Below are 19,241 nucleotides of genomic sequence, written 5' to 3'. Positions count from 1 at the left end.
TCACACTGCACTCTATTTGGATGAAAGCAAGATCCTGCAAATAGCTCAAAGGGATTGTTAAACACTGTTTAATAGAAATAATGACAGCAATATGGTACATGTGCCTGAAGTATGCTCCATCAGAATAATTAATCTGAATATTGCAAATTATAAATACCTAAACACCTAACATTTGCCATCCTGACACCTGGCAGTTTAAACATTACTGTGCTATACTAGAAGGAAACAGAAAAACCTGGAGGTAAACTCCTAGACAGGAAAAAAATACACAACAGAGTTCTGGGCAGGGGGATTAGTCCCTGGATTTCTATGGAAGATGGAAGTTGCAGAATTTGGGCAATTTCCATTGTTAGAAGAAGAAGAAAAGCATTCTGAAAGGCAGGTTGGCCAGAGAGGTCAGAGTATCCTTGCACTGTTGAAAGTGAAGGGGAGGATGGGGAACGGAGTGCACTTATTTAGCAGAAAAATCAAAGGATTAAAATTAAATGAATAACCAAATAAAACTGAGAGGCTGAACTGTTTGTTCAACAGGCAAAATATTCTAGATATTCTAGACAGGCGATAAACCCACAGAATTATTGATATATAGATGTGGGTTTGAAGGAGGAGGTGTAACTAAAGAAAAGATTGACCAAGTTGAAGTTCAGTGGCTGGCTTTATTTTATACTTCAGAATTGGCTAGCAGCTACAGATATTTTTTGTTTAAATTCTAATAGGGAAAAATTGAAACAAAAGCTGATGCCATAGCAGATGACAGTCACAGGTAATGTGATAGGGCAAGCAGGTGAAGATCCTCTAGCGCTTTCATGAAAATGGAAAAGTATAATCTCCTAATGCCATGTAACTGACGCTAAAGGTCTCAAGCACATTACCTTGGTATTTCTGCTAGTTTAAAAATTGTGATTCCTAAACCAGAAAAGCACCATACAGAAATACCTCTTAAGAAAAGGGGCAAGTGTCAGAACCACAGTCAAATGTAACTGCAGGAGCATATGATTACGACTGTACAGCATTTGCTATGTTTAAATGAATGAATTTCAAAACCAGTAGTAAAGGCACATTATAAGCATATTGTATTCGTGAGAGCTACTTTAGCAAAAACCTGACAATTACAAGTGTAAGTTACTGGATTTAGATTTAGAACAGGAACAGCTGGTAGTCATTTCAGAACATTTTATGAAGTAGCCTAGACAGCCACAATTATACAAGGAAAAAAGAAAAATGAAAAACAATAAAACTAGACTGTATAAGAGAGGAAGTAAAAGAAGAACATTGAAATAGGTAAGCCAAAAACATGGGAAATCTCAACCATTTTTAAGAGAAAAAGTCAAATTATGACCTCTGGGGCTTCACATAAGACCTTGCTTTTTTTAAAATGACAAACCACGCTGGTCCCTCACAAAACTGTTGCTGTAGAATACTTAATATTTATTAACACAGAAAAACACCCATGTAATTTTACAATTTTTTTTTCTTTTAAGGAAGCACAGACCACATTTGCAATGAAAATTAAAGAGTGCCCACTGAAGATGAACAACACAGAGGATTTATTCGAGTCAGAATGCCAGTCAGAGGGTCCAAAGTGTTTTAGAAGGACTGGCTAGGAAGGCATACTGACTTGAAACTCTTGAATTATCACCCAAAAAACCCCAAAGGGTGAGAGAAAGAGATTGTATACCAAGACCGATGGAGTTAGAGCATTCAGATGGTTTGCCGTTAAAGTCAGTGGTTTTGAAGAACTAGGCATCTGCTAAGCAACTGATCATACAACAAACCAACACAGCATGCATTCAGTAACAGTTGTTTAAACAGTTAAGTAGCAAACTACACAGGCAAAAGTCCTCAGCAGACAGCTGTCTTCCAAACGGGATCCCAAAAATATTAACACTTAAAAGAAAACCTTAAAAATCTTCCTGCATGAGATAAAACAAAAACATAAAATCATTACTGACAGTACTCATAGGTGATACAAAAGCTGTGAACTGGTAAATGATGATGATGTTATGCTGAAAACTATATTAGAACAATCTGTAAAACAGAAAGAGGCAAATACCGTTAAGTATAAACTTGCCAAACAATGACTAAACCCACCCTAAAAAGCAATTATTTAGAAAAGCATTTAAGTTACAGCAGTCATCTAAACATTAATAGTTTAATGTCATGGCTCAGTAGGCTGTTACACTCCTTGAACACACCTCAGCAGTGGTATTCTACATAGCAGTACTTATATACTTGGAATAAAAAGTATATACACATCACTGTTCAATTCTCATGATCTGTACTTCAGTACTGACCTTGAATTGGAAAGAAGTCAAAAACCAGCTACAAAAACAATTAAAGGACCATAAAATCCACTCTACAGTTACAAAGTTAGAATTGAACTATGGAACCATCCAGACTGAATCACAAGGTACTGGAGTATTTTCTTTCTGTCCTGAAAGTTGATAAAAAATGTAATGTTCATGGTTATGATTAACTTAAAAGTGAGTAGTGCAGTTATTTTACTTCTTATGTTTTATCTAATGTCAGAAAACAAATTCCACAATATATTAAGAAAGAGCTTATCAGACAGGTCACTGGCATTTTGTGCACTCATGTATTTTGGTTCAAAAAAACATGTATCACTTGAAAGACACACACACTCACAAAAGAAAATCCCATCACACATACCCACAAAAAGAAACCAGTTCAAACCCACAAACAAGCCTGAGTTATTGAGTACAGCGATATATACAATTAATGTCACTATACCTAAACTGCAGTCTAGATTGGTAGGTTGAAATACTGTTTTAAATAAGACTGACACTCAGTCAACAGATAAACATTTGTCTTGCTTATGGCTCTTCTTTGACTACTTCTGCAGAGTTTTGATCCTCAGTGCACATAAAAAAAAAAAAAGAAATGGGAAGGTGTAAGAAAATTTCATGCCAATAAGCAGAAGTAGCTTGGTATCACATAAACAAGACAAAACAAACAGACACAGAAGGTGAGCACATGTTTCTGCAGCTATAGATTATTCCAGAAAATACTGTCACTTCTTGAAAATAACTAAAATATAAGGTAAAAGCATGACAAAGTATTTTCATGATAGTCCCCCCCCCTTTTTAAGCTATTCTAACAGAAGACTATGTCCTAGCAGCCTGACAAGTCATATAGTCATATATAGTAATTTTGCATAATTACCAGTTAAAGAAATCCCACCATATTTTGCTATTTTAAACAACAAAAAGACAATCTCCTCCTGCTTTACTGGTTTTATATTATTTAATGGGGAAAACTCCATAGACGAAAAATGCAATGTAAATATTTAAATCTATCTTTCTCACTTCACTACATGAAACTGTAGACCAAAAAGTTTGTAAATCAAAACATCCAGACAAGGTATTTTCTGAGAACAACCAAATGAAAAATGCACCAAGAAAATTAACGTGGTTGTAAATTTACAAAACAAAACACAGAAAAATGTCATTACCCAGAGAATGTGTCAAATTTCTCCAAGAAAACAATTTAAAGGCATACATACTAACTTCACTGTTCAGCATCAGAAGTTTGCATTTAGGGTAGGAAATACAGCCACAATTAAGCTATTAGCAAATCCTGCTCATGTTGTTTCTGTAGTTTTGGTTCAAAGGCCAAAATCTTCAGAGATTACCATGAGTCTAGTACTTAACCCTAATTAAATGTAATAATTAATAGGAATGTATAATTACGTTGTGGAGCCAAACACAGAACAAAATCAAAGTGAATCCAAATTCACTATTACCTTGCCTTGCAGGTAAGAAAACAGGATGAATGCAATTAAGTAAATAAACCCCAAGAGAACAAAAATTGTTCTGGGCAGAGATTGTTTCTAGATTTCTATGAACACCAACGGCATTAAAATCCAAGCTTGTAAGAATTGTAAGACAAGCCATTTTACTGATGCTGACTGTGGGGGTGGTGGGGCATTGACACAAGAGAAGCCCAGAGAAGCTGCGAATGCTCCATCCCTGGCAGTGTTCAAGGCCAGGCTGTATGGGGCACTGAGCAACCTGGTCTAGTGCACAGTTCCTGTCCATGGCACAGAGCTGGAACTTTAAGATCCTTTCCATTCAAACTATTCTGTGCTTCTATGAAGCATGCTGTTAGTCAATTTAATGAAACAGTAATTCCAGTGAATCTTTGTTCCATTTGCAGAAAATACACAGTCTTACATTTAGATGAAAGCAAATTTACTCCTAAATTGTCTGTTCTGCTTTTCTATGAAATAAGCTGCTAAACCAGGAGAGTCACCTAAATGAAATCCATCTTTGCATCACTTAAATGTTTATTATCTCCTTTAATTTATTTACCAATTCAATGCCAAGATAAACAGAGACCAAGAGGAAACCGAACACAGTACAAAAAAAAAACCCTCATGTTATTTCCTCTCAATATTCTCTTCTTACCAAGAAAAACAGAAGTATGTTTAGGTGCATTTTGTGTTTTCAGAGGGGGAAAAATACATGTATAAAGTATTGTTTCTTACACCTATCACGTTAGGAAGATGTACAACAGCTTTAACTTCAGGAAATCACTTAGTACCACAGCAGTCCAATCAGAGCATCACAAGAGCCGTCTGGATTGGAAGGTACCTTCAATAATCATCTATGCCACCCATGACACCAGGTTACTCAAAGACTCCTCCAGCCTGGCCTTGTACACTTCCAAGGATAGGGCATCCACAGCTTCTCTGAGCAGTCTGTTCCAGTGTCTCACTTGCCTCCTTGTAAAAGATCTCTTCTCTGAGTCCAATCTCAATCTACTCACTTCCAGCTCAAACCCATTGCTCATTGTCCTCTTACTGACAGACCCACGTAAAAGTCTTTCTACAGGTTTCTTATATACACTCCTGGTATACTGAAAGGCTGCTCCAAGATCTCTCTGGCATTTTCTTTTCTCCTGGCTGAAAAGTCCACACTATCTTAGACTGTCTTCATAGGAGAGGCGCTTCATCCCTCTGATAATTTTTGTGGCTCTTTTCACTCTAAAAAGTCCCTGTCTTTGTACTAAGGACCACAGAGATGGATGCAGTATTCTAGGTCCCAGCAGATAAGAATCACCTCCCTTGACCACCCAGCAAGACTTCTGATGTAGGCCTGGCTTTCCAGGTTCCAAGTGCAAGTTTTCATTCACCAGTACCCCAAGTTTTCCTGTAGAGGGCTACTCTCTCAATCCATTCATCCCCCATGCTGTACTGATGTCAAGGGTTGTCGCAAACCAGACAATGCACCCAGGACTTTGGACTTGGCCCTGCTGAACCTTGTTGAGGTTCCAATAGGCCCGCTTACCTCCCGTACCTCTCAGACTGGTGTCACATGGTAATCTGCTGAGGGTGCAACTTCCCACTGCTTATGTCATAATGAAGGTATCAAACAGTATGATTTCTTGAGGGACACTCATTACTGTTTCCACTTGGGCATTAAACCATTGACCATAACTCCTTGGATGCAGCCATCATGTCAATTCTTTATTCATCAAAGAGTCTACCCATCCAACTTCCCTCACTCCAATTTAACAGTAAGAATGTTGGGAGGCCACAGTATCAAAGGCCTTACAGAAGGCTAGACAGATGACATCCCTACCTCTTCCTTTGACCACTGATACAGCTACTCCATCATAGAAGGCCACAAGATTAGTCAGGCAGTTAGTCCTTTGCACGTCTTGTTGGCTGACTCTATAATGAACACCTGCAGATCTTCCATATGTTTCAATAAATGTTTAAAGAATATGTGTTCCATGATCTCAAGCCTAAATTATAGCCTGAGTTTTGCCTTGAGTTTTAACGTTGCCAGAGAGGTTTCCCTACTTGGTGGGATTTTAAAAAGTTTATCAAGTGTTTGTCATGGGGTTTTATACTAAATGCTTTTTCAATGACATGCAACACCTGTAACTTCCCAGATCAAAGCTCCCACAAAAAAAATCACTTAGAGGACTTAATGGATTGGGGGAATGGTAATGAGATAAACAGATTTTGATCTCTAAATCTCCCTTTTAATAATGGGCTAAGTAAGTCAGAGACCTGTTTGGTGGCCTGTACTCTGGGATTAACTACTAATCCCATCACTGTTGAAGATGACCAGGTGCATACATCAGAACCACCCCTCAAAAAAAATGGGCAATCACAGAACAGGAGAGATTCAAGTGCCATGAAGATTGTTGCTGTGTATGAAAACTCTCCTAAGCATCAGGTTCTATTAACACATAAACAAGAAATTAAAAGAAGGAAAAGAAAATTTACCAGAGTTATTAAAATATAGGTGTAAGAATAAGTCCTTTACTCTTTGGCCTTTTCTTCCCAGCACAACTACACAGCGTCTCTGTTTCTAGGCTATTATTATTTTCTTTTTAAAAACAAATAATCAAACAAATACAAGTGAGAAGTATTGTAAGAATCATCATTTTCCCTCCTAAAAGATTAACTGAGTTAAAACAAATTTTACAAAGGAGTACTTTGGGGTTTTTTTTTGTTTGTTTTTATTTCTTCTTTTTGCAAATGATCTTTGAAAGGTTTTAACCATCAACATAAACATTTCATTTCAACACCATCTAGACAACACACTCCAAAAACACAAGCATCAGATCCTCCAAGTATCTGAACAGCTGTGTAAGAATCTATTCAAGATACGTGAATGATGCCTTTATTTTTCAGCATTTAATTTCAACTGCTTTTGCTGCTCTGATCTGTGAGACTAAGAGGCACTCATAGCGCCTCTTTGGATTTGGATTTACTTTGCAAATCCATTATCAGAACAAAATTTAAGTTCCATACTTGACCACCAGTTCCCCAAGCCAGACCATTTCCCAAAAAGCATAAAGAATGATGGCATCTTTTCCAACCTCTATGTCTTTTGTGTTTTTCTGGCCTTCTGAGTTACCAGTTGCTGCAGAAACCTTCTGTTTGACTTTCTGGATGATGCTGTTCACCCAGAATTGTGGGCTGGAATACCTTTCAGCATTCTCTTTCAACATTCTCTAATATAAGCAATATAATGAACATTAACATTGAAGACTTAGGAGATAAAAACTCTCCTGTGATGGGTTTATAGAATAAGAAAATAGAAAGTTTCCTTAACTCACAGACATATTCTCATTCAGTTTAAGGATTCTTGACAAAGATTATCATTAGAACAATGAATTAGCTAAGGACCAAGAAGCTTATGCAAGTGTCTAGTGAGCATATAGCTCAGGTACAGTGACAGACACACTAACAAAACTAGATAGCAATGTATACTCTGTGCCATAAGAATAAGTACTATTACAATTAAAATATTTTTCCTAATGTATAATTTCAAAGTGTACTTAAAACATGTCGACTACATTATACCTTAGCTTATAAAAGTATGATCAAGAATGAGATATCTTTAGGTTGATCTCATGGCTATATAGTAACTAAATGAGTAATTTCTACCTCGATTCCTGTTTACTCAAAGAATCTCTAACAGGTTGACTTTCTTTCACATCCAGATACACCAAGTTCCTACAGAACAGAAACCTGTGCTCTTCGCTCGAATTTAACTTAAAGGTGGCTAATCCTATCTGGGCAAACACTATTCTGATGCACATTTGGTGATACTTACCAAGATCTGAGCTGTATTTTTCCATTAACTTCAAAAGACTTAAGGATCTAACTGCACTCAGCTCTTTAGAGAAGAGAAAACTGGGGGCAGAGGGGAGAAGTATAACATATTGCAAATTTTAACTGCCCTTTCCATAGTCGCCTTTCGGAAAAACAAATCCTCCTTCAATAGGAGTGGAACTTTTGACAGCCGCAACTGAGTACCAAAGTACTTCAACAAGGACCAAAATGGCAGTCTCCTAGATACAAAACAGAAGACACAGATATCAGTGGGAACAGGGCCTTGGGTAGAAATCTCATCCATGTATTCTAAGGTAAACAGACTCCGACTCTGGCACTAGTCAAAACTACCTAGACTCATTCATTCCTATCAGATGCTTCTTACACACACAGATCAATCTAAATTACAAATAGCAAAGCTCCCAGATGAAGCTGCCAATACACAGCTCAGCTGTGCTGAGGCAATAGTGATACAGTCCTTATATTTTCAATTTACTGAATCACCAGTTGCTTCCACTTTCATCAACTTTCTAATGTTCTGTTGCTTATTCAAGCAATACATGTATTGCACACCATCTGCTTTCCAAAGAAAGATGAGCTGAACCAACACAGTGGGGCTCACCTAAATCATGTAGTCCACTACAGTAGTTTGTCAGATGATTCTGCCTTAATGGACTGACAAAGAATGAGTCTTTCTTGGTAGGGGTTATTTTTGTTCCTGGAATAGCCACACCACCTTCTCAAGTACAGAATGAAATGAACAACAGTACTTTTCTGTTGGCAACTGCATCTGCATCAGGGTTCTGGGATAAAACTCTGCACTACTGATAAACAGTAAGTAGAGTGTATAAATTAGGTAGTTTAATTATTCCCTGCCATTTGTCCTTTGAAAACTTACAAAGGACAAAAATCTGTAGAAAATCATGCTTCAGTTTAGCCTCAGTATCAGCACTACTTATTGAGGGAACAATGTGTTTTCAGAACACTTCAGATTTATACTTTAGTTTAGCCTGAAAAAACATTTGTGCTGTTCCTTGAACTCTCCAGAAACAGGAGACTTTCCAAACTTTTAACTCCTAAAACATTGGTACCTCTTGGACTTCTTTATCCAGTTTTAACATATCTAACTTAATAATACTTAAAATACCTGTAGCATGCTTCCTTCTTTTTGGCCAACACCATGTATATGGCTTCCTAGTGTTGCCTATATGTTAATTCTTCCTTTGTTTTCTCCTGCTTACCTCTTTGTTCTTGCCAGGTTTGATAATTACAGTAAATAAAAGGTGAACACTGAAAAACTTGCATAATTTCATCAGTAACAGCTGTTCATACACAGTTGCATTTGTGTACAAGAACAGATTTTCTTCAGTCTTCTAACATTTAGCTTAAGGAAGTTCATAGAAAAAGATATTGTGCTTATAGCATTCTATTCCTGCAACAAAGCTGATCACCATGAATTGGACTTCTATCTTACTTTACTTCACACCTCCGTGATTTGTTTTTCAGAGATTGCAAGATAGTGCTTTCCCCAATGAAATTGCTGTTACCATACAACAACACAATCAGTTTGAAGCAACTAAAGGAGGAGAATTATTATTTCTTCATTTTGCAGCACACACTCAAATGCCCATTCTCCAAAGATTTCTCTGCTCAGCGTGTATTTTTTCATCCTACATTTATCTAACATTGTTTGCCAGTGTAACGTAAAAATTAGGGGTTATGTCACTTGGCTCTTTGAAATGTAAATAAAGCCAAATTAGTCTGAATTCTTTAACTGTTCAGACCCTCTGCCAGTTCCTATTAACTTTGGTGGGTGTAGATCACTTATCGAGTAGTAAAAACAAAAGAGCAACAAACCCTTTTTAATGGCTGCATACAAGGTATCCTTTTGTGGTGCACCAAAAAGAAATATTCTCAAATATTTTCTAAGTATATGTTCTTCACATTATCACACTGATATCCAAATGATGATTTGTGTTTTCCTCCCCGACAAAAAAAAGTCCTTACACAGGGACATATCTGTGTATATGAGAATACATCAAGGTGTTAAACATTCAGAATGAAATTATATTTCCTTAGAAACAGCTTCTGCTAAATAAGAGATATTTACCTATCTAGCTACAATATGTATGAAGAGGTAAGTTAATTATTTGTAAATATCTACTGTGTCCATTACCTAAAATTATTTGAAATAGATCAGTGTGAATAGGGCAGACTGATAAAAATCAAAGTTACAAGAAAAATAAGGAAGCTTGTTTCTCCAGCTGAAGAAGTTACATGAAACAAGAGTCTGCCACTGTTGGCTTAACGGACCCATTTCCTCTTCAATGTATCTACACAAAGCCTGCCTCTGTGAATACACCAAGTTCTGCATGTTTAACGTCTAATTCGGCTGACACATGTTTAAGAAATAATACATATAGTCACCTTATGTCCATAAGCATCGTTTGGCATAAGATTGACTGCTGTTCATGCCAATTCAAACAGCTTATCGTCTATCTCATTTCTGTGCTACAGCAGGGAGAATAGAAGGACACTTGTATCAAGGCAAGTCTCTCCACGGACACATTCGCAATCTTGAACATAAGAAGTACCTAAGTTTAAAAAAAAATGCTTTGCACGTGACACAATACCAACCAATATGCTGCAAAAAAAATAGCACTGCCACACACCTCTCCAGTACCTAATCTGGCCAGGGTTTACAGACACATAGGCATAGCTAGCATAACACCTGCAGATTGTTTTCTTAGCTACTCAAGACATTTCCCAGTGAGAAAATAGTGTACAATATTAATGTATACAGTCTACAGGCAGACTATGTCCAGGACTGAAGGTTTATGACTACAGCCTGTCATGCAGGCTCAAATGTTGCTTTCTGAGTCCCTGGAAATTTTACATGGATGGCAAGAAAAAATTACATACGGAAGTATGACAAAAAAATACATATGTAAGTATATAGCTCTTACTACTTTAAAATAAATATGTACATAAATGCTTAAAATAAAAGCATGCAAAACACATTGGCAGAAGAGAACATAAAACATTAGAACACCTCTTCGTTTTCTCCCCTATTTATAAAAACAATGTGTTTTTACAGCTAACAGTAAACAACAGATATTAACAACTGTAAACTCTGGAGAACAATCACAGGGTTTTACAAAGTTTTCATCAGTAATGACATCCAGAAGAGTTAAAATACAGATTAAAACCAAATTCAGTGGAAGACTGAATTCATTCCAAAGTGTCTCAAAACACTACAGCCAAGTTGTGGTAGCTGAAACTACTACTATGTAATATGCTTCAGTGCATATTTATGGATTCTGGCTTTCCACAATTGCAATTGTAAAAAATACTTTGTCCTGTTCTAATATATTTTAAAAAATCAAATAATGATGTACAAAAGAGTACCTAAAAGTGTTATTTTAATGTTCAGAGTGTTTATTTTTAAACTAATACCTAAAAATAATCTTATCACACAGTGAAAGTTTTACACAAATTACTTCCGACTTTGAGCTCTTTGATTTCATGAAAAGTAAAAAGATATCATGAACACATTAGGCAGTGTGTGTGTGTGTTTGTGTGTGACACAGTAACAATTCGGAGAAACCTACATTTCCAAGAAGGCACTGTGTCTTTCACAAGTTAAGGAGGGAAAAAATAATTTTCCTCTGAAGCAAAAAGATTAATTTTTTCTTTATGTTTGCTACGCATATGCATTTTTATGTGTGTACATCTAATTTTTAAGCAAGTGTAATAATAAAACAACCTAACGCAGATACACTTGTTTGTGCCTTTAAAGGTTGATAATACCTTTCACTTTACACCTGCAACTAGTCTGAAGAACATGCATAGCCACTTAACAAGGCTCAGCTTATACACTGCACTAATATTCTCTTTAAAAGTCAAAGGATATTCCTTAGTCCCGTATTTAAAAAACTTAACACGCTTAGGTTTTTCAGACCTATAATACTTGAGAGAGTGGGACTGCAGAATTGGCACTTCCAGAAAAGAGAAAAAAAAATAATTAAGCAGCATTAGTGATTTTCTCCCCAAAAATGAGGGGGAAAGAGATAAAATGGGACAGTAAACATTTATTTAGTATTAAAAAATCAGATTATTTTAAACATGTTCAGATGGTTTTCTACCACCAGCTTCACTATTTTTAATGAATATATTTTCATTTGAAAACGGTTTCATCTGTCTCATAACCATGTGAATGACCCATACAAACAACAAACTTAGTAACCGAGCATTTGCTTATGCTAGGGAAACAATGAAAGTGACTGAAAAAAAAAGTGCTCTAAGGTACTTAAGATAAACCCACTTATGAAAGAAGTTCCCCTAAATTTCATTTAGAAATTGAAAACTTGAGTCTATGAAATACCAAGACACCAGGTGTCATTCACTACACACTGCACTTCTCAAGACAAGATCATTAAGTGTTAATCCAAATGTGCACATACTCTTTCTTTCAGTCAAACGTATGACAAAGGCTGACAAAATATAAGACAAAAGAATGCATGCACAGTAACAATTTCTGTGCTGGTTTTATTAACCAGGTATATGGATGTGCGGTTAAGTACATGCAGCCAAAAGTTCACTCCTCCAGATCTCTACATCATGCCTCCACTTTCACAAGCCTGCTGGAACTCTTAGCTAGCATTGGTGATGAACACAGAAATCTTTTATACAGGAACTCAGCAGAGTTTTCCCTAATTCTTTCTATGGGTTGGCTTCTCTCCTGTTCTTCTTCAAATCACCACACATTATCTGGTCCAAAGTGATGCTGTAACTGGACTCCAGTCTACCACCACCAATACTTCATGTTAGCGGTGGGAGGACCTTGCAAAGTAGCTCAAGTTGTGTGTTCCTAACTGCAGAATCTCTGGGTTTCTTCTCTAGGTAATATATATTGGTCTCATTCAGTGGATTTCATACATTTCTGAAAATCTGGGAGAAGCTTCTAGCACTACTGTAAGAGAAATTGAGAATATACAGGAAAAATCTGGACCTGAATAACATGTCAAATGTATGAACTGCCTCTCCTGAAGCAAGTGTCTATCATTAATCATACTTAGACATCCATAATATTAAGCAAGGGCAATCTATTTTATCTTCTTTGTGCATGTCAGAAATCACACCATGCACTGCCATAAGCCAAAATCAGGCCAAAATCCAACAGAACATTATTACTGTGAGTGCTGCATCCATGTCCACTACTTCCCTCCCAGATCCATCAGAGATCCCAACCTTCTCTATATCCAGAAAATAACCTTCAGGAAATAGCATATTCATATGGAAGCACTAAACCGTATTCAAACTTTTCCTTCCAACTTGCCTTACCTCACTGAATAGGCAGTTTACTTCCCCAGTATAAACCACTACTTCCAAATACGTAGCCCAAGAAAAGCATCTTCCCCGTAAACATCCCACATCCATTTGGAACATACTCACTCATCCACACACCAGACAGTAGTGCAAAAATACATAAAGGCCTGTGAGTCCAGGCAGGAACTATTACCAGGGAGCTACACGACACAGTGCATCAGACTGGACAGGGGCAGGCAGATTTTAATTCGAAAGCCTTATTTTAACATAAACCAAATTTCTATTAGATAAATACCACCTCTGCATACTTGCAGCTCTAAAATAGCAACCTCTGTTTTAATTAAGGAGAAACGATACAGGCGATTTTATTCCCTGACCAGTGGGTGGATGCCAACGGTATCAAAGATCCTGTAATCATCCAGCACACTTCAGGTTACCCCTCAGCTTGCCATGTGCATATGGGCCTTTGCGGCTCCCTTTCCTTGATAGAAACCGGTACGCAAGCTGAGCCCAAGCCCCTTATCCAACTTTACCTCAATAAATAAAAATCACAATAAAAAATTCAACCGGTGAGCTAACAACCTTCCCGAAGCCCACGGAACAATGCAGATATCACACCCGCCACCATCGACCGGCACAGCGACTCCCCCTGCGAATCCCTTCCCTAATCTGCTTCGCTACCATCGCTCTCCCACACACATCGACATTTGCCCCCCGCCCAGCAGCCCCCTCACTCACTCGCCATCCATTCCCTCTCCATTTTGGAAGGCCGCTTCCCGTTCCACACCGAACCCACCCGCCGACGATGCCCGCAGGCGGGCACACACGCCCCGTTCCCCGCGGCGGAGGCTCGGCCTGCGGCTCCCCGCGGCGGGGGCGACGAGTGCCCAGAGGCACCTCAGGCACTGCCGCTGCCGCCCCGTCCCCGCCGCCGGGTACCTGCGCCCCGGCACGGACCGCGCCGGCGGCGATGCCCGGGCTGCAGCCCGGCGGCACCTGGGGCGTGCGCGCCGGCGGCGGCCCGAGGCCAGCGGCCCGAGTCGAGCGGCCCGAGCCGGGAGGAGGAAGCTCCGCACTCACCCAGCAGCAGCAGCTTCAGCTCGCGGCGGGCGTCCCGCTTGTCCCGACGCAGCTGCCGCTCGATCTCGTCGTTGATCCGCCGGGCTTCCTTGGCTTCCTCGCTCAGGCAGCACGCCATGATGGACTCCAGAGTCATTCTTCCTAACTGGTTCAGACACAGCCCCCACCCCCCCTAAACCCGCACGCACACTCGCACACACGCACCCCGCCGCCGCTCCGGCCCCGGGGGGCACAGGCGCTCTCCGAGAGCCCGGGGGCCGCCGCAGGGCAAGCGCGCAGGCAGAGCAGCCTCGGTGCCACAGAAGGGCAAGAAGAAAGGCAGGGCCGCTAGCGGCGCGGATCCCCGCTCCCTGCCGCTGACACCCGCCGCTGCCAACTCCTCCTCTCCTTTAAATCATGCACCGAACAACATGGAAACATCCACCGCGGCGGCAACAGCAGCGCTACCCAGCCGAGCCGTCCCTCGTTCCGCTGCTCCCCTTCCCTCGCCGCCGCCCGCAGCCTGCGCGGTCCCCGAGTGTCCCTGGCGGCCGCCGACACCCCCGCCGCCCTCCGACGCGACCACCCCACCCCCGTGGAAGCGCTAATGCCCACTAATCCCTCCCCTGCCCCGCACACGCACACATCTGCCCGCCGCTCCCCGCCCCCAGAGCGGGAGCCCGGCTCCGGCGGGGTGGGCGAGACCGCCGCTGCCCGGCAGGAAGAGCTTTCCCGCAGCCGCTCCTCCTTCCCGCCGCCTCGGCCGCTCGCCCTTCCTAGAAGGAGGCGGGGGTGGTGGTGAGGGAAAGCGGAGCTCGCTATTAGAGCGCTGCCGCTGTTCGGCTCCGCTCGGTTCGGCCCTGCCCGCGTTACCGACGGAGCAGCGGAAAGGGAAACGATTGCACTAGCAGGGGTCGAGCTCGACCGGCTTTTAAATGGTTGGGCTCCGCGGGCGTGGTGCAGCAGGAATATGGCGGCCCGTCTCCTGCCGCCGCTCCCGCTCTCTCTCCGCCCCGCTGCGCGGTGGGGGCGAGCGGCCGGGGCAGCCGATCCCCCGCCCGCGCTGTGCCGCCCCCCAGGGCCGCGCCGCCCGCCCTGTGGCAGCGGAGGAAGAGGGTAGAGGAGGAGGTGCGGGAAGACACTGAACGGATTCTCCCTCCAAATGGCTGCGAGCAGCTGTGCCTGCTCCGGTTCGTCCTGCCGGGCAGCGCCTTCCCTAACGCCTTGTTTGCTTTCGCTTCCTTTGTTTTTAGTCGTGGGCACACATTTTTATTCGGTTCCCATCTTAGAAGAGATGAATTGGGTTGGCAGGGACTGGCGGAAAATGTGGCCGGCTGAAAGGAAGGAAGGAGTAAGGAGCCGAAAATGCCTTTTCCACCTTTGGTCGGAGTGGGAAGGCAGAGCGGGATACACGCACACCGTCAGGCACCCGGAAGGTTTAGCGCCCTGATTCCTTGCTGGGAAGGCAAAGCCGTGCGTTCGGCACGAACGCACTGGGACACCCCACGGAACGCCACCGGTGTGGCCGATACTCGGCTGCGGTGAGTTCTACCTCAGGCCCAATCTCTGGAAAGCTGTCCCCATGTAGCTTTCGGTAGCTCTCAGGGTGATGGCATACAATCGAGCAGAATGCACTGAGACACCTTCTAGTTTTTGTGAATTCATAAACTCCTCACAGAATTCCCACACCTGCACTTCCTTTGACCACCTCCATTTTAAGCTACTTGTATCTAGGAATGTTGCCAAATCGGCTGGGAATCTGGTACTAGCCTAGGTAGTGGGTAGAAAGGCACGTCACTCTCTATCTTTTAGCTCCAGGTCTGATACCTCACCAGCACCTGCTGACATCTGTTTTGAAATTCATATGCTCTTTCCTAAAAGCTTCTATATGTACTGACAAAATTATTTAAGTAAGGTCTGCCATAAAGAGTAAGACAATGAGGGAATTAAAAATAAACAAAAAAAATACAATAAAACAATCAGGAAAAGAATACATTCAACCAGTTTTTTAGAGCATAAAAAAACTCATTACTTATAAAAAATTGCATAATTTTCATGTGGATCTATATTGTACTAGCATATATAGTGTATAAAAATGATGGATACAACTTGCAATCTTTTTACTTTATTCCAGTCAATGACTTTTAGTCAAAATTGGGTAGTTTCAGCTACTAAGAATAGATCATATTTCACTCAAAGCAATAGATCATATTTCACTCTCTTTTAAAACCTGTATGTATAGAAGTGTATCTATGTATTCACCTGTATTGTGTACTGGTCTCAGATGTATTAATATTACATGCAATTAAGATTTCTAAAGTGCCAACACTGAACTACAGAGACAACACGTAACAAAAGGGGGAGGTCACTTCAAGAAAATAATTATCAGGGTTTTTGAGATAAATAGTAGAGTTTTCTTCTAAATGCCAGAGTCCAAAAGAGTGAAGGTGAGTATGGTAAAGCTCACAAGAAATACTTGATGGATGTTTTGTACATTGTGCCCAAATCCACAGCAATCATCTCCAGGAATCACATCTTGAAAAAAGATTAGGAACAGGTCAATGAGTTTCCAACCTTTAGGTAAACTGAATCAATATCCTCTCCAAAACTGAGGGCACACTGTTCTAATAAAAACTGTAATAGTCTGCAGTAGAAGAAGTTGGACTAAACTTTCTTAACTGTTTTATATGCTCAGTATAAAAGGCATGAACAGAGTGTATACCTCTAACGCAGAACTGTCATTTAATTTTGCATTTTTAATGAGACAAGACATGCCACAGACCATAACTGTAATCTGCATGTACCACTTCTATTGATATAACTGGATTTCAAATCTTTACAGAATAAATATCTTCAGATTTTTAATGGATGAGCCATCTAGTCCTGAATATGACATCAGCAGATAGCTATTATACACTGTTTTACTCATTTGCTTCATGACTTAGTGGAAATCAGAAGAACCCCATTATAGATAATAACATGATAATAAACCTATGAGGAAATTTCTTTCCAGACCTCAGTTCCATAATGGTTGGCTTTTGTTTTGAAATGTGAAACATCCTTTATAAATATTTTATCCTAATAACAACTATCAGTAAATAACAGAAATCTTTATTGCCTATGCAGGTAATTATTATCCATAGATACTGTCCATACTATTACCTAATCCTGGACAGATACTTCCTGATAAGCCCCCCTGTAGCACTAATCTCATATTCCTCTATCCAAGTAATCTCTAGTGCATGGCTCATAGGAACCCATTGCCTGTGAGTTGTTTTGATGTGGCTTACTGCCACAGGAAATTAAAAGTGAGACTGACAGAGGGAGAAAAGATGGTATAAAACACCTTGCGTCCTTCGTATTCTTACTCATAAGACAGTAAAGATTTGGAAATTACCACTATATTTAATCATGTGCATAACATTCTTTGCACTAAGCTATCTCAGTGTTCAATTTCTTCCTTCCATATGGCTAAAGATATTTATTGTCACTTTCTTCTGTCTTTTCTGCCTAGGAAAGGTTTTCTGTGATGTTTTGACAGGTTCCAAATGGTATCTGAACTTGGTACTCACGTGACAGTAAAACAGAAGTTTGTGTATAGCAACATCATAGGATTTTCATGATTAGTAAGGCTCCCATCTTAACCAATGGGATATCTTGTGAGTGCTTTTTGGTTGCCATTGTGCATTAAGAAGATATTTGCACAGTGCTATGCAGAAGTACATCCCAGTCTTGTTTGTGAATGTTTCTAGTAAATTTAGAGGCTGTCAGTATGTCTGAGTTGAGCAAATTTTCCTTCCAGGATGCCCTCCTAATCAGGTTTTTGTTTGCTGGTTTTGTTTGGGTTGGGTTTTGTTGTTGTTGTTTTTGTGGTTTTTTTTTTGTTTGGTTGGGTTTTTGGGAGGAAATTTTTTTTTTTTTTTTGGTTGGTTTTGTGTTTTTAAGGGGAAAAACCAAAACAAAATGTATCTGCTGTTTTTTGCTGTTAAATGAATAACATCCAGTATTTGCAATTTCCTTTAGCAGACATCCATTTGTTCCAGTGTGTGTAGTTTTGACAAATTATCTTCTGAATGTTTCTCAGTGTTACTTATTTCAAAGTAACAAATTGCCTGTCAAGGTGCTAAGGTACAGACCAATGACTAGGGAAGAGTTGTCCTGCCAGGCAGCGCCTGTTTTCTCACCTGATTTATGTGGAATTTTAGAAACTTCTTTCTTTCTATGTGTTTGTATGTCAAGGTTCTTATGGAAGACCTATCTCTGAAAAAGCTCAAGTATTTTTCGAAACACTTTTGTTCTTCAGACTCATCTCTTAACATTATTTTGCCCCGGCACTAGAAGAGGGGTGTTGTGCAGAGAAGTGTATGTGGCATCCATGTGACAGCGCAGTGCAGGACGCGCACCGCGGCTGAGTGCGCTGCACCAGGAGCCAGCATTCTGTCCACAGCACTCCTCGCCAGTGCACACGGCCACTGCCTGCTCCAGCAGGACAGGCTGCCAGCCGCATGATTTGGCTCCTTAACTGTATGCGGAACTGATCTTGGTGTATTGTGTTGGGTGGGAATTTTTTTGGTTGTTAGGGTTTGTTGCTTGCTTGCTTGCTTGCTTGACTGAGTATTTTCCCAGAGTTTGCTGTTAGTTTAAGGATTTGCATTGTCTTTCACAAAGTCTCAGTTGACCCTTCAGTCCTGCTTATGGAAAACATCTTGTAGGCACAGTGTGATCCAGACCACCACTTCTGTGGGAATAAGCTGCTGTATCACCTGCATGAGCCAGTTGTTCCTGTATTGTTCTGCACAAGTCTGGTGGAACAGGATCATAAATTTCAATCCTGAAAAAATCCAAAAACCCAAAACAAAGCAAAAAATCTCACCACACTTGACCTAGGCACAAGACACAAATTATATTAATAAATTGGTGGAGTATGAGCTGATACTATAGTAATACGGCCACTCACTGAAGAGAAATACTTAAGTGTTCAATATTGGCACCAGCTGCTTCTCTGATTACTTTTTTCTTATTGTATTGCTTTTACCATGAAATGGATGCCAATTATGGATGCAGACTTATTTGTATTTTTATAATTTGACAGTTATATAGATTAAAATCTCCCAAAAGTTTCAGCAAAGCCTGTGATTAAGTGTTCAGCCTAGGATATAGTATGAGGGATACTAGTCTTCAACTTCCATGACATAAATTATAAATTCATGTTTTGGCATCATAAAAATACTATTGTTTCTGTCAAAATAACTTTTAT

At 40.3% G+C, this 19,241-nt stretch overlaps 1 protein-coding gene across 2 annotated transcripts in view; it reads right to left on the bottom strand.

The window, feature by feature from the left end:
* Positions 1 to 14,141, bottom strand: part of LOC128781640 (guanine nucleotide-binding protein G(q) subunit alpha-like) — a 116,183-nt gene extending 102,042 nt beyond the window's left edge. The window contains exon 1 of one of the 2 annotated variants that reach the window (XM_053931354.1): positions 14,006 to 14,141. In XM_053931354.1, the coding sequence (XP_053787329.1) occupies positions 14,006 to 14,141 (136 nt within the window). The remainder of the gene's footprint in view (positions 1 to 14,005) is intronic. The other variant, XM_053931355.1, reaches the window with a different exon arrangement.
* Positions 14,142 to 19,241: the final 5,100 nt, after the last annotated feature.

The sequence above is a fragment of the Vidua chalybeata genome, chromosome Z (assembly GCF_026979565.1).
Source record: "Vidua chalybeata isolate OUT-0048 chromosome Z, bVidCha1 merged haplotype, whole genome shotgun sequence".
NCBI classification, from domain to species: Eukaryota; Metazoa; Chordata; class Aves; order Passeriformes; family Viduidae; genus Vidua; species Vidua chalybeata.
The sequence above is the reverse complement of the archived record's forward strand: the minus strand, read 5'-3'. Positions and strand labels throughout refer to the sequence as shown.